At 42.2% G+C, this 27,578-nt stretch overlaps 1 protein-coding gene across 9 annotated transcripts in view; it reads left to right on the forward strand.

The window, feature by feature from the left end:
* The window catches only part of LOC146642103 (striated muscle preferentially expressed protein kinase-like), a 63,350-nt gene that overhangs the window by 32,711 nt on the left and 3,061 nt on the right, over nucleotides 1-27,578 (forward strand). For 8 of the 9 annotated variants that reach the window (XM_085399615.1, XM_085399617.1, XM_085399621.1 and 5 more), the window contains 32 exons: nucleotides 200-636; nucleotides 1,756-1,902; nucleotides 2,161-2,343; nucleotides 4,732-4,883; nucleotides 7,773-7,861; nucleotides 8,026-8,201; nucleotides 8,312-8,489; nucleotides 8,595-8,668; nucleotides 9,810-9,968; nucleotides 10,064-10,253; nucleotides 10,453-10,682; nucleotides 10,765-10,884; nucleotides 10,989-11,093; nucleotides 12,226-12,432; nucleotides 12,557-12,680; nucleotides 13,221-13,393; nucleotides 13,881-13,993; nucleotides 14,094-14,262; nucleotides 14,616-14,715; nucleotides 16,474-16,674; nucleotides 17,047-17,104; nucleotides 17,190-17,267; nucleotides 17,359-17,531; nucleotides 17,689-17,715; nucleotides 17,813-17,965; nucleotides 18,079-18,121; nucleotides 18,229-18,294; nucleotides 19,684-22,315; nucleotides 22,385-22,552; nucleotides 24,641-24,763; nucleotides 25,790-25,954; nucleotides 26,736-27,441. In XM_085399615.1, coding sequence (XP_085255741.1) covers nucleotides 200-636; nucleotides 1,756-1,902; nucleotides 2,161-2,343; nucleotides 4,732-4,883; nucleotides 7,773-7,861; nucleotides 8,026-8,201; nucleotides 8,312-8,489; nucleotides 8,595-8,668; nucleotides 9,810-9,968; nucleotides 10,064-10,253; nucleotides 10,453-10,682; nucleotides 10,765-10,884; nucleotides 10,989-11,093; nucleotides 12,226-12,432; nucleotides 12,557-12,680; nucleotides 13,221-13,393; nucleotides 13,881-13,993; nucleotides 14,094-14,262; nucleotides 14,616-14,715; nucleotides 16,474-16,674; nucleotides 17,047-17,104; nucleotides 17,190-17,267; nucleotides 17,359-17,531; nucleotides 17,689-17,715; nucleotides 17,813-17,965; nucleotides 18,079-18,121; nucleotides 18,229-18,294; nucleotides 19,684-22,315; nucleotides 22,385-22,552; nucleotides 24,641-24,763; nucleotides 25,790-25,954; nucleotides 26,736-27,441 — 7,719 coding nt within the window. The remainder of the gene's footprint in view (nucleotides 1-199; nucleotides 637-1,755; nucleotides 1,903-2,160; nucleotides 2,344-4,731; nucleotides 4,884-7,772; nucleotides 7,862-8,025; nucleotides 8,202-8,311; nucleotides 8,490-8,594; nucleotides 8,669-9,809; nucleotides 9,969-10,063; nucleotides 10,254-10,452; nucleotides 10,683-10,764; nucleotides 10,885-10,988; nucleotides 11,094-12,225; nucleotides 12,433-12,556; nucleotides 12,681-13,220; nucleotides 13,394-13,880; nucleotides 13,994-14,093; nucleotides 14,263-14,615; nucleotides 14,716-16,473; nucleotides 16,675-17,046; nucleotides 17,105-17,189; nucleotides 17,268-17,358; nucleotides 17,532-17,688; nucleotides 17,716-17,812; nucleotides 17,966-18,078; nucleotides 18,122-18,228; nucleotides 18,295-19,683; nucleotides 22,316-22,384; nucleotides 22,553-24,640; nucleotides 24,764-25,789; nucleotides 25,955-26,735; nucleotides 27,442-27,578) is intronic. The other variant, XM_085399618.1, reaches the window with a different exon arrangement.

Consider the following 27,578-nt stretch of genomic DNA (forward strand, 5'->3'; position numbering starts at 1 on the left):
GATTATCTTTACTTGTGAAATTTTCTCTTAAAAAAAGATTCCAATATGATCATATTTGTATATTTTTCTTTGAGGGATTTGAAATTTCTTTTAAAAAACAACAACAAAGCACTTAATGGAAATTAAGAGTTTTAGACATGTAATATTTTTTCCCTCACTTGTTATATTACATAACAGCTTTCTCATCTTTTGCATGCAGGGAAACCCTACAAAGCTCTCTGGCAGCTGACAAAGACACACTTGTTAACACATCCCACAAATCTTCATCCTCCTCCAGAGTTGATTCAAAGAGAGACACCAACATGGACAACAAGGCGGACCACCGATCACCAGGCCCAACAGGGAAGAGAGCATCCCCAGTAACTGTAAGGGAACCAGGACCCCAGTTCCCACCCAAGCCTCCTCGGCTCACCCCATCACCCAATCCTTCCATCAGCCCGCTCCTAAAACGAAGGAAGGCGGAGGTGGGGCGGACATCTCCGGCCATGAAAGTGAACATCCCCACCATCCTGGTGGAGGATGAACCCATGGAGACAGAAAGTGTTCCACACAGGAGCAACGAGGGAAGGAAGAGGGAGGGCAGAGTACACAAGAGCAAAAAAGGCCGTTCTGCTCAACGGAAGTCTGCAGACGAAGGTAGGTGATGCTTTACGAGTGTTCTAGATAAACGTGTTTGTAAAAAATCCAAGCAGCATCCATCGCAGATGAGAGTCTGGAACTGGATGAACACTTTAATCATTTTGGGAGCCATTAGGTTCCTGCCTGTGGCTTGAGTGACCCAACTGTTGTCCAGTTCGTTTCTTTACACAAATAACAAAACAAATACAACCACCTTTTGTTGTCCCTTTAGAAGTCTTTGAGGCTTTATCCATGGATTTCTGCTCAACTACCAAGTCTACCAAGTTGCCAGGCTTACAGTACTATTTTCATAAATGTTCCCATTTGGCAGGTCAAATAAAATAAAATATCTAGACAAAGTGGTAGAAGGGAACATAATGACAACCATAACCCTAACAAAAGAGCACTAGGAAGCTGGTGGATCTTAAGAGATTAAATAACTCCCTTAGCCCTAAGCTAAAAAGTTTTGCTATCATATCTGATTAAAGGTTTTTGTTCTGTTTCACCTTTGACCACCACTGAGTGAGATTATTAAAAAACAAACAAACAATTTAAACTGTAAAAAGATCAGGACCTACACACACAACACTACCCCTATGAAAAATGATAAGTTTAACTACCAGGGGTCAGAGAACTAGACTTTTTAGGGTTGTGACTTCACTCTTAAAGAACGTAAAGTAATATTGGGTGTTTGTTTGCTTCCCATTTTAACAACTTTTGCTTTTTTGTGCCTCATTTGTGGCTTTAAGATCTGAAACACAAAAAGAACTTATTGGAGATTTATTACCTTTGCTAGGCTGTAAGTCCCCGAATAAGAAAAACATGCACATAGAAATAAAAAATACAGATTACAAACTAAAAAGGAATGATCAAAAAGGTTGAACTTATATATATATATATATATATATATATATATATATATATATATATATATTATGTTGTCCACCATGGAAAATTAATCAGAGCCAGAATTGCTGCCGGGCCCAGACTCACTAATGAAACTCTTTTCATCATGGGGATCCGTAAAAGGAAACTAGCCCAATGCCTTAATTTGGAGTCTGACCCATTTTTCTAAAGCAGGTAATAGAGCACCGGCAGCTGCACAGAAAACACTCTGACCGTCCCTCTAATTCACAGGCGGTTCTTCCGATGACTCTTACCTGTCTGCTGATGATGAGCCAGCTGAGGCCCCGAGGTTTGAGAAGCCTCTTGAGGACACCACCGCACCCAGCGCCTCTGAGGTCACACTGCAATGCATCATCACTGGCAGCCCAACCCCTACTGGTACAGCTGAAGACAAGTCACCATTTTAACATCCCCATTTTCTATAATTTTCTTTTTTGAATTCAGTAAGGAGACTGTTTTCTGTTAAGTGCCGTATAAAGCGATTTCTTGCACACATAGTCTTATGAAATCTGGTCAATTTTAAGTGAAACTCTCATAAACCAAATCAATGAGCCTTATCCTTTCACATGTTTGCAATCTGACTTCTTCCATATCAGTTTTTCAGTGTTTGTGTTTTCTCTCTCTCTGCCTTCTCAGTGACATGGAGGAAGAATAATGTGGAGATCCGGTGTGACGCGTTCCATGTGGTTAAAGCTGAGGGCGAGAAGCATAGTCTGGTGATAAAGGAGATGAGGCTGAGCAATGCGGGGTCATATTGCGCCACGGCTGTCAACGCGGCGGGCAGAGCGTCATGCAGTGCGACACTCTACATTCAGTCAGGTGAGGCTGGGCCAGAGCCTGCTTTCAAGCCCTGTGCGATACTTGAAATATTGGTATCAATTCGATTACCAAGTAAATATACAGCCTGTATTGCCAATACCAATACAGATACCGATAATTTTAACCTATAAAGGCAGCTTTTATGGGGGTGAGCAGTGTGTCATGATTTATGAGATGAGCCATCTTCCAAAAATATTAAATTTATTTAACACTTTTCAGTAGATACTGAACTTAGAAGGACAGAAACAAAGTATCCACCCTATCGCACTAGTATTTATCCAGTACCAATACCAGCGTATCGATGGTTACATGTATCCGCCCACCTCTACTGCTTTCTTGTTTTGCAGTTAGACATGGTGACACATTTTACCAGCACAAATTTTAAATGAGGAGAGCGACACCGGGGGGAACATAAAAACGATGCTGTTCTCAAACATGTTGACTCACACTTTAATCCGCTGCCAGCCCTCCTCCGCCTGACATTCTGTCTTAATGACTACAAAGGCCCGCTGGAGCTCAGCATCCCGACCGGGGCTCCTCGCAGCGATAGTTGCCATGGCAACCCATTAATTCTTGAAGGCACCGAGCTCCCCCTCGGCATGAATTCAAAACGCAGACCTGCCCCCGTCACACAAAGGTCTCCTGAGCCTCAAAGGCAGCCGTGGCATTCAAAATCAGGCAAAAAAAGAAAAATATAAGCGCCTGCAGTGGACGGGTGTTTATATTACGCTGTGCATGAGAGAAGCTCCCAGCAGTGCTGGTTCGGCCTCATGCAAATGCAACTTTCCCCTCTTCACAGTTTTGTCAACAAATGCGAGCGCTCACCCTGGTGCTTTTCCGACAGCAGCACGCGGGCCTCTGTTGCCATATTAGGCCAGCGGAGTCTAACTTTGCAGGAGTATTTTTAGAAGGCCTCTTGTTCTCTCGGGTAATTGCCGTCTGCTTTATGTCCCCGCTCGAGATTACAGCTGTAATCGTGGAGTTTTTCATCACTTCAGATTTCACGCTACAGGGCTTGGGGATGGAGCTGCCAGAAAGTGGCGGGAGATTATGTGAGTCATTTTAGCCGAGAAGTGTGTAGATTGTTGCCACGACAAGCCAAAATAGTGGGCGAGATTGATTTACTGGCTTCAAAGAAATATGCGAGAACATAACACAGGCCTATTGTCATTTTTGCATTAAAAAAAAATCAAAGAAGTTGAAGAACCACAGCTTTGTGACTCAGTGGAGTCTTTAAACCTAAGCTTTAATAAACTTTTAAAATATTCAGCTTTTTCATCAGCCCGGGATGTCAGGAGTGTAAGAGAATAAAGGCGTAACAGTGATGGGAAGCAGAAGGACAGGGTGGAGGAAAGTTGGTCGGCTCACACTGTTCGGGAGTTGTGTAAGAGTTGGCAGGTTTACATAAATACTCTGGGGAGTTATCCCCTGGTGCACAGACGCCGCTCAGAGATGTGACTCTAGGTAGGTTATTTTGTTGTTTTTATCCCCCCCTCCTTTTTTTAATGCTATAAGCGCAACAGAATATCCACCTACATCGCTTAATAATTTGGCATAAACAGTGTTTTTTTATCGTGTTTCATTACTATTAGTCAGCTTTTCCATATATGGCTTTCGGTGCATTTCTTTCCATCTGTATATGCGACCAAGCCTGCCTTTCACTTGCAGATGATGACCCACTTTCCCTTTATTTTGCACAGTTGAATGTCATGCAAAATACCTATCAGTCCACTGTTCTGCCATCTGAAAGGGGGGACATGCCTTTATTCTACTTGGGTAATTGATTTTATTCATTTTCACTCGCAACGTTATCTAGTTGTGCCAGATATGTGAGGTCTTAGGCTTTGCAAAGATTGTGAAACGCTGACACGAAAACGAAGGCAACAAAAGAAGAAGGAGAGACAGAAAGAGAGAGGCAGCTCTTTATATTTCTTCCCGCAGCTGTGAGTTGAGTCTGACTGTAGTCCAGACTGCCAAGGGTCCAGACACAGTGTCTGATCTAGAACTCGTGGGAATGAGTGAATGATTGGGTCAGGGATTAAGGGATTAATTCGTTATCTGTTCGCTTATGGTCACTTCAGATGGTCCCTGTGCTCAGTGTGTGGAGGTGCACGTGGCCCACTTGTGTCTAACCCACTGCTTTGTGTTGCCAAGTGCTCATTTTGGCAAAGATCAACACCAGCAAAGCAAAAAAAAGACCGTAAACAAAATGAGCTACGCCAGTGCCATGTTAACCATATTTCAAAAGGCTTTGCACTCAATTACTTAAATTAAGACGTGTGTAAATCAGAATCGACTTTTTTGTGAACTCAAATAAAAATTAATTAGACACGGCGGTAGTATGCTTGTAATTCTATTATATTTGTGTCCGATATCTTGTTCTTCCAGAGCCGACCCACACGCAATGTGGGAAATCTGCTGTATCTCTGGAAATCAGCAGTCCAATCCAGTCAGATGAGGAGTACCTGAGTCCTCAGGAGGAGGTGATGGAGGTCGGAGGCTCACTTCCTCACCATTTAAAAGAGCCTCCCTCATTTCAGGTAAAAGTATAAAAGCTCCTTATGATTTTTTCTTTAAATAACAAGCGCAGCGTCATAGTCGATGTCTCTGATATCCCCATTTCGTTGTCTTTCCCGAATCATCATAATTAATGTTGGTCCAGGTTCAACACTGCAAGTGACCAATCACATTGTTGTGATGTATTGCCAAAAGTATTCGCTTGCATATGAATTTGAATGACATCCTGTTCTTAATCCTTAGGGTTTATTTTGATAATTTGATCAACTCTTTGCAGCTCTAACAGCTTCAATTCTTCTGGGAAGGTTTTCCACAACCTTTAGGAGTGTTTATGGGAATTCTCCCAGAAGCACATTTGTGAGGTCAGACACTGATGTTGGACCAGAAGGCCTGGGTCGCAGTCTCCACTTTAATTAATCTCAAAGGTGTTCTATCAGGTTGATGTCAGGACTCTGTGAAGGCCAGTCAAGTTCTTCTACACCAAACTCGCTTATTGGTGTCTTTATGGACCTTGCTTTGTGCAGGAAGGAAGGATCCAGCTGCAAACTGTTCCCACAAAGTTAGGAGGATAAAATTGTCACTAATGTCTTGTTATGTTGAACCATTAAGAGTTCCTTTCACAGGAACTAACCCTGCTGGCCCAACTCCTGAAAAACAATCCCGAACCCTAATCCCGCCTCCAACAAACTTTTCACTTGGCACAGTGCCATCAGACAAGTACTGTTCCTCTGGCAACCCCCAAATCCAGAGTCATCCATTGGATTTTACTGCATTTAACTAAAAAAAAAAAAAACAGAAAGAAAAAGAAGAAACAATTGTCTGTTGTCATTACAGGGAGTGCAGAATTATTAGGCAAGTTGTATTTTTGAGGAATAATTTTATTATTGAACAACAACCATGTTCTCAATGAACCCAAAAAACTCATTAATATCAAAGCTGAATGTTTTTGGAAGTAGTTTTTAGTTTGTTTTTAGTTTTAGCTATTTTAGGGGGATATCTGTGTGTGCAGGTGACTATTACTGTGCATAATTATTAGGCAACTTAACAAAAAACAAATATATACCCATTTCAATTATTTATTTTTACCAGTGAAACCAATATAACATCTCCACATTCACAAATATACATTTCTGACATTCAAAAACAAAACAAAAACAAATCAGCGACCAATATAGCCACCTTTCTTTGCAAGGACACTCAAAAGCCTGCCATCCATGGATTCTGTCAGTGTTTTGATCCGTTCACCATCAACATTGCGTGCAGCAGCAACCACAGCCTCCCAGACACTGTTCAGAGAGGTGTACTGTTTTCCCTCCTTGTAAATCTCACATTTGATGATGGACCACAGATTCTCAATGGGGTTCAGATCAGGTGAACAAGGAGGCCATGTCATTAGTTTTTCTTCTTTTATACCCTTTCTTGCCAGCCACGCTGTGGAGTACTTGGACGCGTGTGATGGAGCATTGTCCTGCATGAAAATCATGTTTTTCTTGAAGGATGCAGACTTCTTCCTGTACCACTGCTTGAAGAAGGTGTCTTCCAGAAACTGGCAGTAGGACTGGGAGTTGAGCTTGACTCCATCCTCAACCCGAAAAGGCCCCACAAGCTCATCTTTGATGATACCAGCCCAAACCAGTACTCCACCTCCACCTTGCTGGCGTCTGAGTCGGACTGGAGCTCTCTGCCCTTTACCAATCCAGCCACGGGCCCATCCATCTGGCCCATCAAGACTCACTCTCATTTCATCAGTCCATAAAACCTTAGAAAAACCAGTCTTGAGATATTTGCCTTTGGCATTGATTAGAGGGGTTGACTCAATTTGTTTTAACATGTTTCAATTTATTTTAGTTTTTTAGTTATTTATTTTATCTTATCTCATTTTAATTTTCTTTACTTATGCTATTAGCATGTACAGCACTTTGTGAACTCTGGCTTTATGTTAAAGTGCTTTATAAATAAAGGTGGTATGGTATTTCTTGGCCCAGTCTTGACATTTCAGCTTGTGTGTCTTGTTCAGTTGTGGTCGTCTTTCAGCCTTTCTTACCTTGGCCATGTCTCTGAGTATTGCACACCTTGTGCTTTTGGGCACTCCAGTGATGTTGCAGCTCTGAAATATGGCCAAACTGGTGGCAAGTGGCATCTTGGCAGCTGCACGCTTGACTTTTCTCAGTTCATGGGCAGTTATTTGGCGCCTTGGTTTTTGCAATTTTGCAATTTTGAGACTGCTGCATCCCTCTACAAGATATCTCACTATTTTTGACTTTTCTGAGCCTGTCAAGTCCTTCTTTGACCCATTTTGCCAAAGGAAAGGACGTTGCCTAATAATTATGCACACCTGATATAGGGTGTTCATGTCATTAGACCACACTCCTTCTCATTACAGAGATGCACATCACCTAATATGCTTAATTGGTAGTAGGCTTTTGAGCCTATACAGCTTGGAGTAAGACAACATGCATGAAGAGGATGATTTGGACAAAATACTCATTTGTCTAATAATTCTGCACTCCTTGTAATGGCAACTCTCTTCCGTGTCAGGTGTTGCTGCACACTCTGTCTTGTTTTCCAGGTACGCAGGTATTGGGGCCACAGGCAGGTCCCAAAACAATCGGACAAAAATATGAGTTACTGCACATGGAAATATGAATCTTCTTTTGATTGTTCTCCGATCTTAAGATCACACTGTGCTGCAATATTCATTTTCCTAGTAGCAAAATGGCAATCTCCATGGACATATCCTTTGCATTTCATACCATGACTCCACTTGCTTCATCGCAGCATTACTTGATAGCTGCAGTCATTCTGGGCACGGTCGTAATGTGATTTTACTTCCAATCTGATAAAACTGGAGCAAAGCTTAGAGATTAACCTTAAAAGCTTTTATAGGTAATCATGTTTACATTCTTTAATAGGTGGCACCATGTGACCAGGCGGTAACCGAGGGTCAAGATGTTGTCATGTCAGTGAAAGCCAGAGGCCAGCCCAAACCCATGGTTTACTGGTAAGACATCTTTTTTTCCCCCTCAAGGTTTTATTGCAGCTAGACATCTCAGGAGAAACCTGAAGCTTTTATCACAATCAAGGTCACTAACTGTCTCACACAAACACCCCTCCATTACGCGCCTGAGCATAAATGATTCTGACAGCCGCTTTATACTGACCCAGGCTGAAGGACAGAGTCTCGGTGAAGACAGCAGGGCACTTCACTGTGCGAGAGATGGAAGATGGCACCAGTGAAATGAGGATCGGCTCGGCTCAGAGGTCAGATGCAGGGCTGTATGCTTGCAGGATCATCAATGAGTATGGAAGCAAACAGGCAGAGTGCAGACTGGAGGTCAGAGGTAGGTGATGAGAAACTGAACTGAATGTTTAGTCATACCATATCTTGTCGTTCTTCCTTATATATGCTCTATTTGTGCTGTTTTCTTTTTCTTTTAATCAACCGCTGCAGCACAAACGGCGTTGACGATCACCAGGGAGGTAAAAGACGCAGCAGTGAGGGCTGGAGAATCAGCCGTGTTTGAGTGTCACATCACGGGACCTCCAGATGTGGACGTGGACTGGTTGTCCAGGGGGAAGCTGATCCAGCCTGCACTGCTCAACTGTAAGATGCACTTTGACGGAAAGAGGTAGGTCCACCTCATGTTGCTGTCACTGCAGCACATTTTATTATCTGACAGATTTTTGGTGTCATAAAAACAAAATTCATTCATTTATTTTTCTTTATGCTATAGGTGCCGTCTCATGCTAAATTCAGTACATGAAGACGACAGTGGGACATATACTTGCAAGCTGAGCACTGCCAAAGGTGAATCATAAGCAGTGCTGTCCCTGTTGCTGAACAGAAGATGAGGTGTGATCATAAATTTTCAGTCTAACTAAAAACCTGTGCAAATTTCCCCTTCAAAGCCATCTTCTGGTGCTGCTGCTCTTTTTAAATCATCTGTACAAATCTGGGATTTTAACCTCAATGATTGTTTCCCCCAGATAGTTTTAGACAGGCACAGTACAGAGTTTTTCTGTCACACTGGCCTCGTTTCGCAAATGTGGCTTGTGCCTTCTTCCTCTTCCCTAAAACGATATAATTCAGGGGTGTCAAACATAAAGCCCCAGGACTGCAACTGGGCCTACAAAGACTCATGGGACATCTTACATCTTAGCTTACATTTTGGAATTTTAACTGTATTTTCATAAATTGTACTTTTTTTCTCCTGATAAAGACCTCCCCAAGACCACATAATGCAGGAATAAAGTAAAAGATAAATCATCACATCATAGATCATCACCCACTACAGAATTTTTCAACAATTTATGCACAGGGATTTTAAATAGGAGTGCCTATGGTTTCAATTTGAAAATCCAAGATCCTGAATATTCTCGAGTTACTGCATTCACAAGATTTTCAGAAAACTCTCAAGTTCAAAGCTCAGAAAACTCTGAACCGCTGGTAGGAATTTGAAAATTCTAGGTGACTTCCTTCCTGAGTTATCTCATTTACAAACTTAGGTGTCCATGCAGCCCGTTTACTTCTCCGACTGGCCAACGGGGTGATGATAATATGTAAGCCATCAGCCTTTTGCGGTTGAGGGGTAAAGACTGAGACATACTGTTGACATTGCACTTATACTTCTTGTACTAAGATATTTCAGAGATTAAATATATTTACAGTGACAGAAAGGAAAGATGTGTGTGGCCCATAATCTGTGACCTGATCTAACTGGTTGGCTCCTTTTCTTCCCAAGGAGTCTAACCTGAAGGTGGAAACATGGCAAATTTAAATCACATAAGGTTTTTTTTTTATGATCACACCTTATATTTATGCTGGGTTTTCCATTTCGTGTTTTTGTCTCCACCAGAGAGGTTTTGGTTGGTTGTTCTCCAACTTCTTTAGATGTGATTGAACATATTTCAGTGATACACTTACTAACAGGGCGCATGTGCATCTACAGAGGAGCTGACCTCGAGTGCAAAACTGATCGTCACGCCGTCCAAGGAGCCTCTGTTCACACGAAAGTTGGACATCCTGGAGGTCATCGAAGGACGCACGGCACGGTTTGACTGTAAGGTGAGCGGATCGCCTGCTCCGAGAGTCACATGGATGCATTTTGGTAAGAATCTCAAAGCGGCGGTGCGGTGTTCCTACATTTTTTAGGCTTGTCCAAAGAAATGGCTTTTTAATTTGTCTTTTATAATGTTCTTTCAGAGTCACGAGTGGAGGAGAGTGATAACATTCGCATCCTTCAAGAGGGGGGTCGTCACTCGCTTGTCATCACCCACGTTGGCAGTGACACAGAAGGATTTTACACAGCAGTTGCTCAAAACATTCACGGAAAGTCTGAATGCACTGCTGAGCTGTACGTGCAAGAACCCCGAGCTGCCGTCTCCTCTCACATGTAAGAGAAGCCGTTTGTTTCTATTTGCATCTCATCCCTAATTGTGTAATTGTTAATTCTTTGAAGGCTTTGAGAAGAAAACAAACTATTTTTAAAAAATCAAATGTTCCACTTTTGCTTTCTAGGGCAAAGAAAAATAGCTCAGATGGAGCGAATGCGTGTGATAAAATCAAGTCGACCTGTTCTTTTCTTCCTCCAGGTCCAAGTTGGAGAAGATGCCGTCCATCCCAGAGGAACCTGAAGTGTTCGACAACGAGGTGGAGAAGAGGACCATGCCGGACTTTGTGCAGCCTCTGGCTGATGTGGAAGTCATTGAAGGGAAGGAGGCGGTGCTGAAATGCAAGGTGGCGGGCCTGCCATACCCAACTATTGCCTGGTATCACAACAGCAGGCGCATTGAGAACAGCGAGGAGCGCAAAATGACTCAGTGTAAGCAGATAAACACACAAAAATAAGTCGTTCAAAGTGGGGGAAAGATGGCGAATAAGAAACCTGTGTGTCTGTTCTCCAGACAGGGATGTCCACAGTCTGATCATTCGGGGCGCTTGTCATGCTCACGGAGGTGTTTACAAGGCTGTCATCTCCAACAAAGTGGGCAAAGCAGCCTGCTATGCTCATCTGTATGTTACAGGTAATCATAGATACACAATGTTTAATGGTATACATTACGGGATACACAATTTCCCTAATATTTTTGTGAAATATATAAATATATATGTATGTTTTTGGAAACAGATATTGTTCCTGATCCTCCTGATGGGCCTCCGGTGATTGAGGCCATTACAGGAAAAACTATAACCCTCAGCTGGAAGACACCAAAGAGACTCGACCCTTCACTTGGTAGGTTCATAACACACCTGCAGGCTGGTGCAACACAGGTGGATGGATATAATGTGTTGGAAAAATCATGTTTAATAAAGAGCTCGAACAAAGAAAGTGCTTAGGTCTCCCACTGACTTATATAAAGCGTAAAGGTTTGGAGATGATCCAATTGAAGCTAAAATTTTGTCCTAATTCGTGTGACTCTAACCTTTGACCTATGACCTTAAGGTACATTTCGAAATCCATATGATTGGAGCAGAACTGGTTCAAAGCCTTGGCTTCTAGAAGCTTTAAAAGATTTTAAAATATAGTCATGCAGTGTGTCATTTTGCACGATTTTATGGCATCACTGTGACGCGTGTGAAGTGAAGTGTGTTGTACAGCTCTCTCCATGCGTTTTCACGTGAAATAATACTAAGGGGTGACCGTGGCTCAGGGGGTTGGGAAGAGCATCTGTAACCAGAAGGTCGCCAGTTCGATCCCCGGGCTCTCTGTCCTGGTCGTTGTGTCTTTAGGCAAGACACTTTACCCTACTGGTGTTGACCAGAGGGGCCGATGGCATGATATGGCAGCCTCGCTTCTGTCAGTCTGCCCCAGTGCAGCTGTGGCTACAACTGTAGCTTGCCTTCACCAGTGTGTGAATGTGAGAGTGAATGAATAGTGGCATTGTAAAGCGCTTTGGGTGCCTTGAAAAGCGCTCTATAAATCCAATCCATTATTATTACTTGATATGGTTTCCTGAAAAGCTCAGTTTTGACCTTGGGCGCTAACAATCAAGGTCTAGGTCAAATATGTAGCCAGCCTTGGTCCCAGTGTGACCTCAGGCCTAGTATATTGTTGTGAAGTTTGAAGATGATGCATAAAAAACTGTGGGTAATAAATCAGTTTTTACTGATTTTAAAATTGAATTGACCTCAATCTCGACCCAATTTTTCCCAAAATGAAATCAGCTTGAGCTGGTATTGATATCTCCCATCACACACAATTTAAAAACGATGTCTTGAAAACTGTGGATGATAGACTGCTAACAAACAAACAAACTGAACTGATTACATACTCTCTCCATTCAAGGGAGAAAAAATACAGCATTTTTAGCACTGCTTAATCATGTCTTTGCCACCAAGTAATTAAGGAGCATGTGTGTTTACAGATGCCGGCTCCTTGGTGTATGTGGTCCAGCAGCAGCCTCTGGGCTCCATCCAGTGGTCTGTTGTGGCATCAAACCTGAGGGAGACAAACTACACCGTCACCTCGCTGTCAAAGGGAGTCCGCTATGCTTTCAGAGTCCTAGCATCCACTGGGAAAACGCTTAGCAAGCCATCGCCTGCCACTGATCTAGTCCAGCTGCTGGACAGAGGTATCAAGTGTGTTTAAGAGGCTTATGCTACCACTAATCTGATAATCGACCTTAAAGGACATCATTTCTACTTTTAGGACCAGTTTTGCTTTGTTTTCTTGTAACATACCTTTGACTTCTCTAGGACCGTACTTGAGGAAAACGCCGATAATTTTAGACAAGCCAGAAGTTGTGTACGTGGTTGAGAACCAGCCTGCCAACATCACCATCACGCTGAACCATGTGCATGCAGCTGTCACCTGGAAAAAGTTAGTTTATTAACCTTCCAGTGATGTCCTTGTGATGTCATTAAAAAGTTTTCATCCGATTTCTTCATAGCATTCATCAGGGTCTGTTTCATAAACTGGATCATATTAACCCCAAGCTTCTTGGGGTTTATTTGGCAGCCCTTATACTAAAGACTAAAAACTTAAATATACAGTTCAAAAGCTTTCATGATGGCTTTAGGGGGATATTAGTGTACTTAATGCTGATCGAGACATACAGCTTGTCAGAGTAAGCCTTTCTTAGTTAAGAAAGACTATGTCGACACACATTCTGCATGTTTTACAAGAGTCTGGGTGCTAAACTGGCCTGCCTGCAGTCCAGACTCATCACCCACTGCCAACATTTGGAGCACAGAAAATTAAATAATGCAAAGCCCACAACGCTGTGCAACAATCAAAACAAAAAAAATGGCTTTCAAAACTACAACAGTTGGTCTCCTCTTACTGGGTTAAAGAAGACTCAGTGCAGCAAACTGGTAAATGTGGCCTTCTCCCAACTTTTCTGAAACCCGCTTACCTCAGGAGGGGCGTGGTGCTGGTCAGTAAGCCGGGGATGTGCGAGATGAGCATGCCGGACGATGATCAACACACCCTGAAGCTGCAGAGGGTCAGGAGCACGGACATCGGTCAGCTGGTGGTCACGGCCAGAAACCAGTTTGGCAGCGACCTGTGCACACTTCAGCTGGCCATGGCAGGTCAGTCCAAACAGGCGCACCACGTGACAAATTTAGCATTTTAGTGAGAATCCAAACAACTTTCTACTTATGTCAACAAGACAAAGTGTGTCTTTATTATTTGATCTGTTGCATAAAAACATCAGCTTTTATATTCATTTAGTGCCCAAAGGAAGATTGAACAACAGCGAGACCTGTCTGTCAAGGCCTTTTAAGTTCCCCAAAAAAACCATACTCCAAAAAAAGGCCATGGGGGGCAACAGGTGGTTTGTTTCAGAAAGCACTTCCGACTTTTCCAAAAGTAAAATTAATTACAGATTTAAATAGCAAAACTAGCTTAAGCATATTTTTACTGTTTTAAAGAAAAAACAATAATGGATACAAATTATGATTCATTAGAATTCAACAAAAATGGCCACAACACCATAAAATGTACTCTGTATGTGCGGTCCATAGTGCTTCTCCACCTTAGAGATGAGCTTCTTTTTTCCTCCTAATTTTCCTGCAGTGCCTCCCAAATTTGAGACCATAATGGAGGACGTAGATGTGCAAGTCGGGGAAACATGTCATCTGGCTGTTGTGGTCGAAGGAAAGCCAGATCCGGATATTCTGTGGTTTAAGGTAGTACATCCAACATTCGACTATAACTCAACTCAACTCAACTGAATACTCAGATGATATTTTTTTAGGTGAATGCTAATAGCTGATTGATCTGCTGCAGGATGATGCGCTCCTCTCGGAGAGCAGCCACTTCACATTTGTTTACGACGACCCAGAGTATTCACTTGTCGTCCTCAACGCTCAGCCCCATCACTCCGGCGTGTACACCTGCACTGCCAAGAACCTGGCCGGGTCCAACTCCTGCAAGGCCGAGCTCACAGTTCATACAGGTCTGCAGTCCAGCGATATTCTTACAGTAGTTGAAAAGATTAGGAATGTGTAAAGTTGAAAAGTTTCATATTCAAAAGTATTGTGCTAACAGATTTTTACCCCATTTGCTGATGATATTTACTGCTTAGAATCGCTAATAAAGGCTAGCTGTTGTTGAAAATTGCTCCTCTGAATCCGCACCATATGGGCGGGACCACAAGGTGTTTTGAAATTACAATGTGAAGCCATCTGTCTCTGAGCTAGCACATAAATACACCCACATATGAGTGTGTGCACCCCCCACACACACACTCACACACACATCCATACACACAAAGCCAATAAAGATGCCTATGTTGATGCTTTTCTCCAGAGCGAAAAGAAGCAGAAGAGCCAATGGAGGATGAGGGAACCATTCTGAGGAAGATGAGGCGTTTGACAGATTACTATGACATCCACAAAGCGATAGGGAGGTGAGTGTGCGCACTCTTCCTGCCTCACATCCCGACGAGGACGAGGACACTGACGTTAATAGTTACTTGAGTGCTCAGGGTCGGCCTGGAGGGCGGGAGGTAGGGGTAGGAGCTGGTGCGGAGGGGTTGTGTGTGTGTGTGTGTGTGATGGGAGGGTGGCGGTGGGGTTAGTTGCACCTGCTTAACAACAGCAGACAGAAACGACAGATGAGTCACCAGCCACGAGAGTGGAGTGAACGCATTAGCCGACGACAGATGATTTGTTTTGGTCTAGAGACAGGCATTTACTGTGAATTGCACAGCCACTGGGATGGCAAAACAGGCAGATGAAGAAATCTGCTTTCCACCCAGTGAACAGCATGAGTACCCCAGTAATGGAGTTCAGATTATGAGTCCTTCTCCCAAATATCACAGAAGAGTGCCTAAGGAGAATGAAAGTTAATTATACAATGACTATTGCCCCTCCATTTGTCTTTCCATTGTTCTCACAAAGAAGAATTTATTAATAAAGTGGAGGGAAAGGAAATTAGTCATTAAAGGGATTAAAGGGACCTATTATCAAGATATATATATATATATATATATATATATATATATATATATATATATATACATATATATATATATATATATATATATATATATGTGTGTGTGTGTGTGTGTGTGTGTGTGTGTGTGTGTGTGTGTGTGTGTATAGACAGAGAGTCCTGTGAAAATCAGTTATATAGTACAATTACAAAAAGACTGACCAAAACATGGGTTGTTGGAATGGCCTGCATGGGTGAAAAGGTTCTCTCTGAAAACAACGTGGTAGCACAGCTTAGGTTTGCAAAGTTGCATCTGAACAAACCACCAGATTTCTGGAACAATGTGCTTTGGACAGATGGGACTGAAGTGGAAATATTTGGTCACAATGCACTGAATTTTGGAGAAAACCAAATGCAGCATAGCACCTCATACCAACTGTCAGCACATTGGTGGAGGGGTGATGATTTGGGCTTGTTTTGCTGCCACAGGACTTGGGCACCTTGCAGCCATTGAGCCGACCATGAACTCCTCTTTATGCCTAGAGTCTAGAGATGTGAGGACATCAGTCCAAACCTCAAGCTCAGCAGCAAATCTACAACAGCAAGTCTGCCAAACAGAAGGAAGAAGTCCAGCCCTCAGGCTTAAAACAACACCTCAATGAACTGAAGCAATACTGGCAGGCATACTCGCATCTATCTATAGATGTTGCTCCATGACCCACACGTATCGGTAATAAGTGTGGTTACATGTGTAAACTGATAATGGTCTAAAACGAATTTCCACCATACTCAGCCCAACTTTACTAACGCATTGCGCCAGAACAAACTGGGTTTGTGTAAGAAATGTACAATTGGTATTTACAAAGAGAGCGCAATGACAGGATCGCATGGTAGAGGTGGCAACTGGGAAGTTTTGCAACTGACCCATATTTCACTAGCACATAGTACAGGGAGGAGAATATTTAAGTGTACAAATTGACGAAAGGATTGTGCTCAGTGCAATTTTGCCCTGCTTAGTAAATATGGCCCTTAATTATCCATCTTCATCCGCTTTGTCCGGGGCCGGGTCGCGGGGGCAGCAGCCTAAGCAAATTACTGTCATAATAATAATAATATTTATAATTTACTTCTATCAAAGAGAAATCAGTCTTGAAAACAAATGGATAAAAAAACCAACACGGCTGACATGTACAAAACCATTAATGTCATCACTTTGTGTTTGTGGGTGCAGGGGGGCCTACTCCTATGTGAAGAGAGTAACTCGCAAGAACGGAAAGACCGAGTTTGCTGCCAAATTCATTTCTGCTCGCGGAAATAGGAAAGCCTTGGCTCTCAGAGAGATGGAGCTTCTGTCTGAGCTGGATAACGAGAGGATTCTCTACTTCCATGATGCCTTTGAGAAGAAGAACGTGGTGGTGCTTATCACAGATTTGTATCCTTTCACTAGAACATACAGTGAAATCTGTAATCTACGTTTTACAGAAAAATGTTTTTTCCTCCTGCATCTCCGATTCACATTTTATCTTCTACATTGTCAAACAAAAGTGCACTTAAATGCATCTCAAGTACAAGATGCACAGCATTAATCCTAACGTCCCCCCGTACCCCCCGGAGGCATGAATGAAGCAGCCGAGCTTTTTCTCTCTGACTCATCGCTGCTGAGAGGAATTAGCAAGAGATAGAGTGTGGGGGAGTTTTGCTCATTTATAATTCATTTCTCATGCACCTACCAGTCAGACTATGCAATCAAGTAGCTGCAGCAGCAGCAGCTTTGTTTTTCTTTTTTCTTAACTCTTGTACAAAGATGTCACGAGGAGTTGCTGGAAAGAATGGCCAAGAAAACAACAGTCATGGAACTGCAGGTTTGTGTCTTTCTGCTGCCTGCACTGCGCTTTCATTATGTAACGTGCCTTTCAGGATTCACTCCTGTTGTGTTTCATGCTACAGATCCGCAGCAGTGTTCAGCAGGTTTTGGAGGGTCTTCGCTATCTCCACCAAAAAAATATAGCTCACCTCGACATAAAGGTATCCATCTGTCCCACCACAAGCACTGTATCAGATTTGATTTACCTTTTATGAGTCCTAATGTTGTTGTTTTTGTACACATCCCCTCTAGCCAGAAAATATTTTGATGGCAAGTCCAGGGAGTGATCAGATCCGCATTTGCGACTTCGGGAATGCCATTAAATTGGAGACTTCAGAGGAGCACTACTGCAAATACGGCACACCAGAATATGTCGCTCCAGAGATTGTTAACCAAACTCCAGTTTCCACAGCAACAGACATATGGTCAGCCACCTGTTCTCTGGCATGGAGAAGTGACTAGGCACAGCAGGCACTATATACACTCACAGTTATCTGCAAGTCCATCAAATTTCTGTGTTTATCTGTGCTTTTATGTTGCTCTTCAAATTCCAAGTCACGTATGTGTCCTGCTCTCCCACAGGCCTGTTGGTGTCATCACTTACCTCTGGTACGTTTTTTTCTTCTTCACAGCATGTGTGTATTTAAACCCAATCAGTCAATCTGACATCTTGCTAAATAAAACACCTGTTCTTTTTTTGCTTTAGCCTGACCGGCGTGTCACCTTTTGCGGGCGAGAATGACAAAGCCACTGCTTTAAACATCAGGAACTACAATGTGGCGTTTGAGGAGAGCATGTTTTCTGACCTCTGCAAAGAAGCAAAAGGATTTGTCATCAAGCTTTTGGTGGTGGACAGACTGTAAGCATTTTGATGCCTCTTAGTTTTGTACCATAAAAATACTGTATATGATGCAACTGTGCTACAGTTCACAGATTAAACATGTCTGAACTGTAACTGTGTCCCAAACCTAGGAGGGCAAGTGCCATCGAGTGCCTTCGTCATCCTTGGTTCAAGGTGAGCTATCACTGGAACATCTACCATCCTGCCGACTGTGTCACTGATTCATGAGATGTAGTTATGTCTCTGTTAATAGTGCTCCCACCTATTGTTTTGTCTTGCAGTCACCAACAAACAAAAGCATCAGCACAGCTATGCTAAAACAAGTTTTGGCTCGAAGGCGATGGCAGGTAACAGACGACAAAACGTTCATTTAGCATTTGGAAATCAGGGTGAAATGCATAAAGACACCACAGGCTGATTCCTGCTGAGGGATTGAGGCTTGTTTTTGAATAGATTTATCATGTTTCTCCAAACATGATGCTGTGCTTTATGGACGAACATCTCCACTTTGGTCTTGTCTGTCCAAATGACATTGTTCCAGAAGTCTTGGGGTTTGTTCAGATTAGGGCTGCCACAAACGATTATTTTGATAGTCGACTAGTCACCGATTATTTTTGCGATTAGTCGACTAATCAGATCATCATCCATTGAACGTAAAAGTACAGCTTATTGCACCAGCAGCATCTGCTCTTATATAACTATCATTAGCTTACAGCTTTAAGTGTTTAAGGTCTGTGCTAACTAAAAATAAAGACAAGATGATAGTTAATTGAATTCTAATTAAATGTGCAGATTGTTTCGGTGGAGTTTAATAAACTCAGCCGATTTACTCAGGAACAAATAAAATACTGAAAAAAGCCATACAATAACATTTTTAAGTTATCTAAGTGACTTGTATATGTTTAACCTGAGTAGGGCGGTGGGTTTGAAAACGATCTGCCGGGAGTCCGGTGCTCTCATGGCCCCCGGCTAGCTATCGAGCTAGTGGGTAACAGACGCCTCCGAAAACGTCGGAGCGCTTTTGAAAATATGTGGTGTCTTGATAAACTGAGCAGATATTTGAGGTTTACACAGCTACATTCTCGCCTGAAAATATGTTAAACGTTTATTTTGTGACCCAGAAAGAATAATAAGAGTAATATTAAAACTAACTAGCTGCCGCCATTGTTGACAACTGCGCTGGGCCGCGCTATGAATTCTGGGACACAGTTTCTTCTTCTTCGGGGTTTAACGGCAGCTGGCATCCTTGTACATGCAGTGCTGCCATCTTCTGTTTCAGTCCGTTATTACACTCTTAAATCCTGCTACTTATTCCTGCTTTTGGGATCTTACAAAGCTTCAAATGACGCGTCGACTATTAAATCAGTCGTCGACGATTTTGATAGTCGACGTAATCGTGACTAGTCGACTAATCGTGGCAGCCCTAGTTCAGATGCAGCTTTACAAACCTAAACCATGCTGTCATGTTCTTTTGAGAGATAAGAGGTTTTCTCCTAGAAGCCCTTCCAAAAAGGCGATACTTGTTCATTTTTTTCTAATTGTACTCTCATGAACTTTGACATTTAACATGCAACCTGAGGCTTTTAGATTCTTCGGTCGCTCTTTGGTTTACAGTTAAATAAATGGTTAAAATGATTTGCACTCTGCTTTTATTCACACTTTATACAGAGTTTTGGAAACAGGGGCGTACTTAGATTAGAGACTAATCCTACAAAATCCTCTGCTAACTATTTCAGCGTTCCCTCATCAGCTATAAATCCAAAATGGTGATGCGGTCCATCCCTGAGCTCCTAGATGACTCAAGCAGCCATGTCTTCATTGCTGTGGCCCGGCATTTAAAAGAAGGCTCCCCGCCACCCTCCTCTTCGTCTGATTCAGATGCAGATGTGGATGAGCTTCCCTTTATTCCTATGCCACTGTCCATGGTTTTCTCGGGTTCCAGGGTCTCCCTCAATGAGATCCCAGGGGATGAAGATGTCACGGGACGGCACGGTTTCATTGCAGATGGGACAAGGAAAAAGGAAAGCATAGGTGCAAATAATAGAGGAGGGGCTACTAAATGCATAAAAGATGAAGACATAACCCCAAATGAGGCGCAAACAGAAAATATAAAACGAGCTCCCTTGAAAAAAGGATCAAGTGTGGAGTCAGATGAATCCCAGACAAAAGCCAGGCGGTCTACAATGAGGAGGGGGAGTTCTGCCGATTCAGCGCTGCTTCTCCACATTGACCCAGAAGAAGAAAGTACAGAAAAGGAATCAGAAGAAAGAAACAAGAGTTTGAAAAAGGCTGTTTCCATGGAACTACCCAATCGCAGTCCAAGCCCTGGGGCTACAAAGTTAAGCCAGGAGGATTACGCCCTAAAACTGGAACTGATGAGACAACGGCTGCTCAGGGGAGGAAACGTGGACAAAAATATGAGTGGCCTTCGAGGGCCCCTTTTTGAAACACTCGGCATTGAAGATGAGAGGCAAACAGGATCCCTTGATCGGAATTTGAGGAGATCAAGAACTGGGCCGTCAACACTCGTCAGAGCAGCTTCCTCTGAGAGTCCAGGAGAAGACACGCCAAAGACTAAAGTTTTTCGCAAAAGTACCTCTTTCACTCAGGGGGATTCTGAGCCCATGCCCCTGCACAGAAGGTTTGGAGCCCCCTTAGAGATACCATCTGTGGGTAGTTCTAGCATAGTAGGGAAGAAGCTCCAGGAGGCAACCTCGATGTCTGCACTAACAGAAGACACAAAAGCGGAGTCTGCCTCAACCACAGCACAGGGAAGACCAGACCAACAGGAAAAACATATGAGCGAACTTGGTGAGGAAGAAGGGATGAAAGAAAAAAGGACCAAGTCCCAAATAGAAGGGGCAGACAAAGAAGAATGTGATTATGCGTATCCTTCTGTTATTACTCCTATAATAATAATAGAGGAGGAGGAGGATGAAGAAGAGAGGAAAGAAAACCAGGCATTACATATCAGCAAGCAGAAAGTGAAAGACAAGGAAATGTCACAGAGTAGTGAAGAAGCATCATTTGCAGGGCAGTCTCAAACATCTGACAAACCCCAATCCAAGGATCCTTCTACTATAGCCAAAACAAAGTCTGCAGATGCATCTTCATCCCCGGAACATCCAGCAGTATTTGCCAAAGTAGCAACACCTGAGCGATCTCCAGGTTCTGTCTCTTCTTCATCAAACCCAGACCTTCCTTCCATCCCTCGCCAGCTTATTCTCAGAACAGACATCAAAGACATTGACTCAGAGGAGCTCTTTGAAGCGAGGTTTAAAAAGCGAGAATCGTCTTTGACCCGTGGCCTCAAAAAACTCACCAGAAACAAATCAGAGGAGAAATCGCCTGTATTAAGTAGAAAAGCAAATGAGGGGGCTGAAGAGATTTATAGGCCTGCACCAAGAGGGGCGCCTCTAGAAATGGTATCGTCAGGACTTAAGGGGAAATCGAAATCTGTTCAAGATTTAAGAAGAGATGACCAAGAAACAGGCCTTGGTTTAATTGGAAGGTTTTCCTTGCGGGCCAAGAGGTCACCATCCACTGAGAAGAAGGTTCAGAAATCACAAGAAGATAAGCAATCCAATGTGCAGGAAACGGCTAAAAGCAAGAGAGTGTCTTGGGCTGTTGGTCGCAGTAAGTCTTTGGATACAAAGGAACTGAATGGTGGAGGGACACAGAAGAATGTGGATGACAGGGAGCAAGGAAAAGCTGAGGAGTCGTCTGTATCTGCCATGAGGCGTAAGTTTGAGTCCAAAGTGGCAGGAATCTCTGCCAAACTAAGGACTCAGTCAGAGGAGAGGAACAATAAAGACACAAAGAAAGAGCTGGCTCAAGGGGATTTACACAAGGTCACAGACTCTCCTGTCCTGGCAATGAAACAGAGGTTTGAGAACAAAGTGGCAGGAATATCTGCAAAAATACGCAGTCAGTCTGAAGAGAGAAAAGGAGATTCAGAGGGAAAGCGCACACCCCTGTTTACCCGCCACCGTCACTCTCAGTCTGAGGGCTGTGGACTCAAAGGAATGGGAATCCCTGAGAATCAGCTAGCAAAACAAACTGGCGCCTCAGGGTCTAAGGAATCAGTTGAATCCACTTCTAGCATCCATTCTGAGAGTGAGAGAAGGTCACGGTGGGACAGGTGGGGTTTGACAAGGGGCAAGAAAGACAAAACGCCTTCCCAATCTGATTTGCCCTCAAGCGTCCCCAAAGAAGAGGCAAAAAGCCAACAGTTTGTCCGCTCTGCTTCAGATTTTGCTCCAGTGTTTCACATCAAATTGAAAGACCACGTCCTGCTGGAGGGGGAACCTGTCACTCTTAGCTGCCTTCCAGCTGGTAGCCCACAACCACAAATTACATGGATGAAAGGTAGCTTTATCAAATATCAAAATAATGTAAATAGTGCAGATAATTCGTTAATGCTTTTGTGTATTCTAGATCGGAAACCACTGGAGGTGGATGACAGAGTCAACCTAATCTCCCACCCAGATGGAAGACAGCTTGTAATGATCAGAAAGTCCACCTATAAGGACGCCGGGGTTTACGAATGTGTAGCATCCAACCCCATAGCTACTATTACTACCTCCTGTACTCTTTCCATAGCTTGTAAGTCACTTGTCTGTTCCATAACATTCCATAACTATTTACGTTTTAGTTACATTTTTGTTTTATAGAATGGAAAAAATACATATATTTCTCCACCCTCTCCTGCAATTGTTATCAGTGGGGACGTTAGCAATAAAGACTAAAAATGTTTTTTGTACCTGTCTGTTAAATATATTGATTAGAAGTTGCAGAAGTTGTAAAGGTGAACATTTTCAGATGGTAGTGTGTGGGGATCTTGTTTTTGGAGCAGTGTCTCAAGTGGTCATTTGAGGAACTGCAGTTTTCCAGTACACCATTTCCAGCCCCATACATTGCAGCAGCAACAGAACATGAACTTAGCACTCTTCACAGAGGAAGAGCTGCTCATTTTCCTGCCAGACATACAGTAATTTTCATAATGTGATGCATTTTACATTATTGAATTTTAATTGCACTGAGAATGGTATGAATAATAACACTAAAATGAACATTATTGCCAATGGATTCATTTTACAGTAGATTAACTTAATGGATTTTTGGGATTTTCTCATAATTATCACCTATTAAAAGTAAATGATACCGTATTCCCTGCAGTTTTGTACATGATGATCAAAACCAACTGGGGCAGGGCATACTCTAAACTTCAATCATGCCTTTCCACAAAGAGGCTATATTAAGAGCAGCAGTCTGCTTACAAATGCAACAGAAAAAATGAGACTTTGGGGGCTTTGGTGGAAAGTATATTTCTTAGATGTCAGGTGCAGTCAGTTGCTTTTGAATGTTTTCCTACAGATTTGGCCGTGTAGTATTACTTGAGACAGCTTATCTCCCTTCCATTGTCTTGCTAGTGGGCCATCGTAAAAGGAAATGTTTTGTGAAAATAGAGCACCAAATTATCCTGTCATGTTTGGTTTTATTTCATTGCAACTCAAACATTAAATTGAATTGTTTTATATTTTCATATAAGTCAGTGATCAGATCTGTTACATAAATCTAATATAAACTAAACAACAACCGTGATGAAGATTAAACATGGCAGAGGAAATCTACAGTTTATAGAAAAAGAAAGTAACAATAATCAAACATGAAAACATTTTAGCATTGAATATCTAACACAAAAGGCAGTAAAGTGCAATGAAAAAAAACATCCACCCGTGAGCGATGATTAATAATCGAACAGCAATAACACCAAGGATTAGTACTGTTAGCACCAGGTAGCGCCTTTTACCAAGGTTTGAACACAACTGAAAGTTGCTCACATATATTTATTCAGACAAATAAGACTCACAAACTTGTAAAATCACAAACAACTAAAAGAGCCTACTCGGATCAGACCTGTGAAATCATGTGTCTTGCTTTATGGAATTAAAATGATCAGTAGTAGCTATGGTAGTTAAAAATATTTTTTCCCACATATAGCAAGTGATGATAGTCCTATAGTTTGGCCACCAAAAAGGCTTCTGTAGAGACAATGTGACATACTCCAAAATCCAAGTCCACTGGAAGTCATGCAATATGCAATATGCCTTTAGCTAAAACCATCGATTTTTCAATATCACGTTAGGATTTTAGCATTCTATGTATATTTAGCTATTAAAAGCTAATGGTAGCTATTTATTTGCAAGCTACTATAGTTAGGCAACAAAACGATAACAGTTTAGGATACTAAAATGATATATCTATAGAAATATGGTAGCTTAAAACTGATATTTGGTAAGTAAGTAAGAATATTTACTGTAAAGGCCCCAGAATATTATTCTTGCTTATGCCTCCCATGTAGTTTCAACATTGCCCACTTTGAGTGCTTGAAAGGCTCATTTCTTTAGTTAGTTCAGTTCATCTCAGTTCATTAGTCTGTTGGTGCATGCCTGCTGATATACGATTTGTAAGACTGATACCGATATTTGGTGATTTAAAAATTCAGTATATTGGTCACTATTTTTTTTTCTTCTTTTAAACACAAATAGATTTCCCTGCAATTTCTTATGTGTAGGTATTTGTGAATCCTTACTAGGATAATTGGCAGTCCTTACAGTGTATACTTACATTACTTGTTGTTTTCCTCTTTTCTTAAATTCCAACTCTTTTTTTTATCTTCATCCAATGAAGGTGTCCCCAAACGACCAGGGACCCCTGAAGTTCCTCAGACTTATAACAACACAGCCCTGGTGCTGTGGAAGCCATCTGAGACAAAATCTCCATGCAGCTACATTCTGGAAAGAAAAACCGAGGGTGAGTTTTATTCTATAAGTTTCTCTCCTTAAAAATACTTCTGATTAGAGGAGATCATTGTTCACTTTGGTTTTTTTTGTTGTTGTTTTTTAAAAACTTCCCTTTGTGTACTGTGTCATTATGGCCTTTCACATCAGGATAAAATAATTTAACTCTACGTTTTAAGTTCCTAAGAGGTAACTTTTGTAAGGTTTTTAACCCAGTGAGGAGAATTCTCCAGAGATGATAGTTTGCAAATCTACAGACACCATTTAGATGGAGAAAGTGACTCAGTCCACGAGGGAATAGTGAGTGTACCAGAGCTGCTGTCAGAATTTTTTTTCATTATGGCCAATGAATCATCATTTGGCAGATGAAGAAGGGAGTAGATTCTGAATTTTTACCTGATCATTGATCAAAAAAGAAAGTAATCTTTGGCAGGGAGAATTAATGTACGTTCTCACAAAACACTGTGCCACTACCTAATTTACATTTTAATTCAGGTCTGATTCGCCGTGCTTTTACAGAAAATGAGATGTAATGACAGATTATTTTTCAGGAGGCAAACTGCACACAGGCTTGTGTCTGTGAAGGTTCTCAGTCATCCAGGTCATCGTAGTCAAAGGAGCTTGCAAAGAAAAGCTTCTGGACTTCTTTAAGTTACTTGAAGACGTTTCACCTCTCATCCGAGAAGCTTCTAACTTAAAGAAGTCCAGACGCTTTTCTTTGCAAGCTCCTTTGACTGAACACAGGCTTCTTATTCACAAAATCAATACTTTATGTGTTAATCAATGCTGCCATCTGGTGTTATATTAATTAAACTACTTCTTTTTTCTTTGGTTGTTTTTCCGTTCAAAGAGGACAAAATAGAAAAATGTTGCATTAATGTATTCACCTTTGTTTTCTAATACTAAACCAAGCATTTTTATACCTAGAATCATTCGTACAACATGTAAAATTAAATAAATACCAATCAAAATTCAGTATTTAGTTTCATATTACCTTATAGCAACATCTTATACTCTTTATTTCCTTTCCGTCCTGCAGGTGATTCGAACTGGTTAACTGTAGCCACTGGAATTGCCGACTGCTACTACAATGTCACAGACCTGCCACCAGGTGGCACCTTCAAGTTCCGCGTGGCCTGTGTGAACAAGGCCGGACAGGGGCCGTACAGCAACTGTTGTAGGCCAGTTAGCTTGGCGCCCACAGGTATAATACTGCCTGTTAAAGAGTGAGCATACATGGACAAAAAGCTGAACAGAGCTAGAAAAACAAAACTGTTCTAAAAGCATCACACCAAAGCACAAGCTATGGATTAAATCCCATCGTGTGTCACAATATTAGCAAGCCCAAGTGAACTGCATTCCCTCCAATAGAAAGCAAAGGGAAACCCCTTCTCTTTTTAATGACCATATTAATGACCATACTTGATGTATGACTCTTTGTTAATGGGTTAATGGACTTAATTGCCACGTAGCTGTCCCTGAGTCTGTTTGTGCTGGAGGTTTCTACCTGTTAAAAGGGAGTTTTTCCTTTCCACCATCACCAAGTACTTGCTCAAAGGTAGTTGTCTGATTTTGGGGGGTCTTTTGGGGGGTCTTTATCTTGATTTTAGACCTGGTAAGTCTGTCATTAACAAGATGCTACCCTAGGATCAATATCCGATGCTTTTCAGTCCAGTCTTTTCTATAATATCTGGTTTAAAACTAAGCAAGACTTTGAGAGTCAAAATGCTAACTTGTGGTAGCTCCTTCCATTTTTTATATACAGTCTATAACAAAATCATGAAAATCCTGCATTTTCATTAACTGGTAGTGCCACGGCATAGTATGAAAAGCATCCAGACCATGTACATTGTCTCAAACCAAACAAAAACAAATGTAAGAAAGCTACGCAACAAACAACATGTTTAAAAACTGTAGTTTGCTACAAGCAGCTAATATACTGAGTAAATAATTGATGTATTTAATCTGTCACTCTATTAACACAGTTGGAGGAGCTTCACCTACCGTTGCTGTTGTAAAGACAGCCCCAACCCCACCTACGCCTGTGATTACCTCCTCAGTGACATTCCCTTCACACAAACCAGTCCAAAATAGCGTTCCCAGATCAACGGTCTCCACCATCACCTCCACTTCCTCTACTCCAAAACATGAAGCCCTCACTGATGCATCCTATCTTCAATCTGCATCTCCATCATCTACAATTGTGGTGACTCCTATCCCTCTAACCTCCTCACCTTCCGGCCCTTCAACAAACCCTTCATTGCCATCTGCAGGTGCAACAGTGGATGGCACACAAAAAATAAGCCCCACTCTCCCTTCATCATCCACCTCCAAAGCAACCTCTCCCTTTGTCCTCCCCAAACCTCAGAGTCCAGTAAATGTGGTGACTCCTATGACACAGACTGCAGCTGTATTACCCCCACCTTCTGTTGTAACCCCACCTTCGACCCCCACAAAACCAACCGTGGCCTCAGTACCCACATATGTCCCCACGATCACTGCTACTGCTCGTGTGGCCCCGACTCCGGTGTCCTTTACCCCACAAGTACTACAGACCTCCAGCTTGAGTCCCATCGGTGATGGAGCCAGTACCCCCGCCAGAGGCACCCCATCGGGACGCGCTACACCCTCTACTGCTCTACGACAGGGAGTTCCACAGAAACCGTACACTTTCCTAGATGAGAAAGCGAGGTGAGATAGATATTGTCCTTTTGGGGGGAAAAGACATGAATCTTGCAAAAAAAACATCAGAGTTAGGATAACAAGAAATTCAGAAGCTGGTGAATCAAAGAGATGTTGAGACTGCTGTTAAATTTATATTTGTTTGA

The sequence above is a fragment of the Rhamphochromis longiceps genome, linkage group LG23, assembly GCF_057381845.1.
Source record: "Rhamphochromis longiceps isolate RC_006_pf linkage group LG23, R_longiceps_female_GT1.1, whole genome shotgun sequence".
Lineage (NCBI taxonomy): Eukaryota > Metazoa > Chordata > Actinopteri > Cichliformes > Cichlidae > Rhamphochromis > Rhamphochromis longiceps.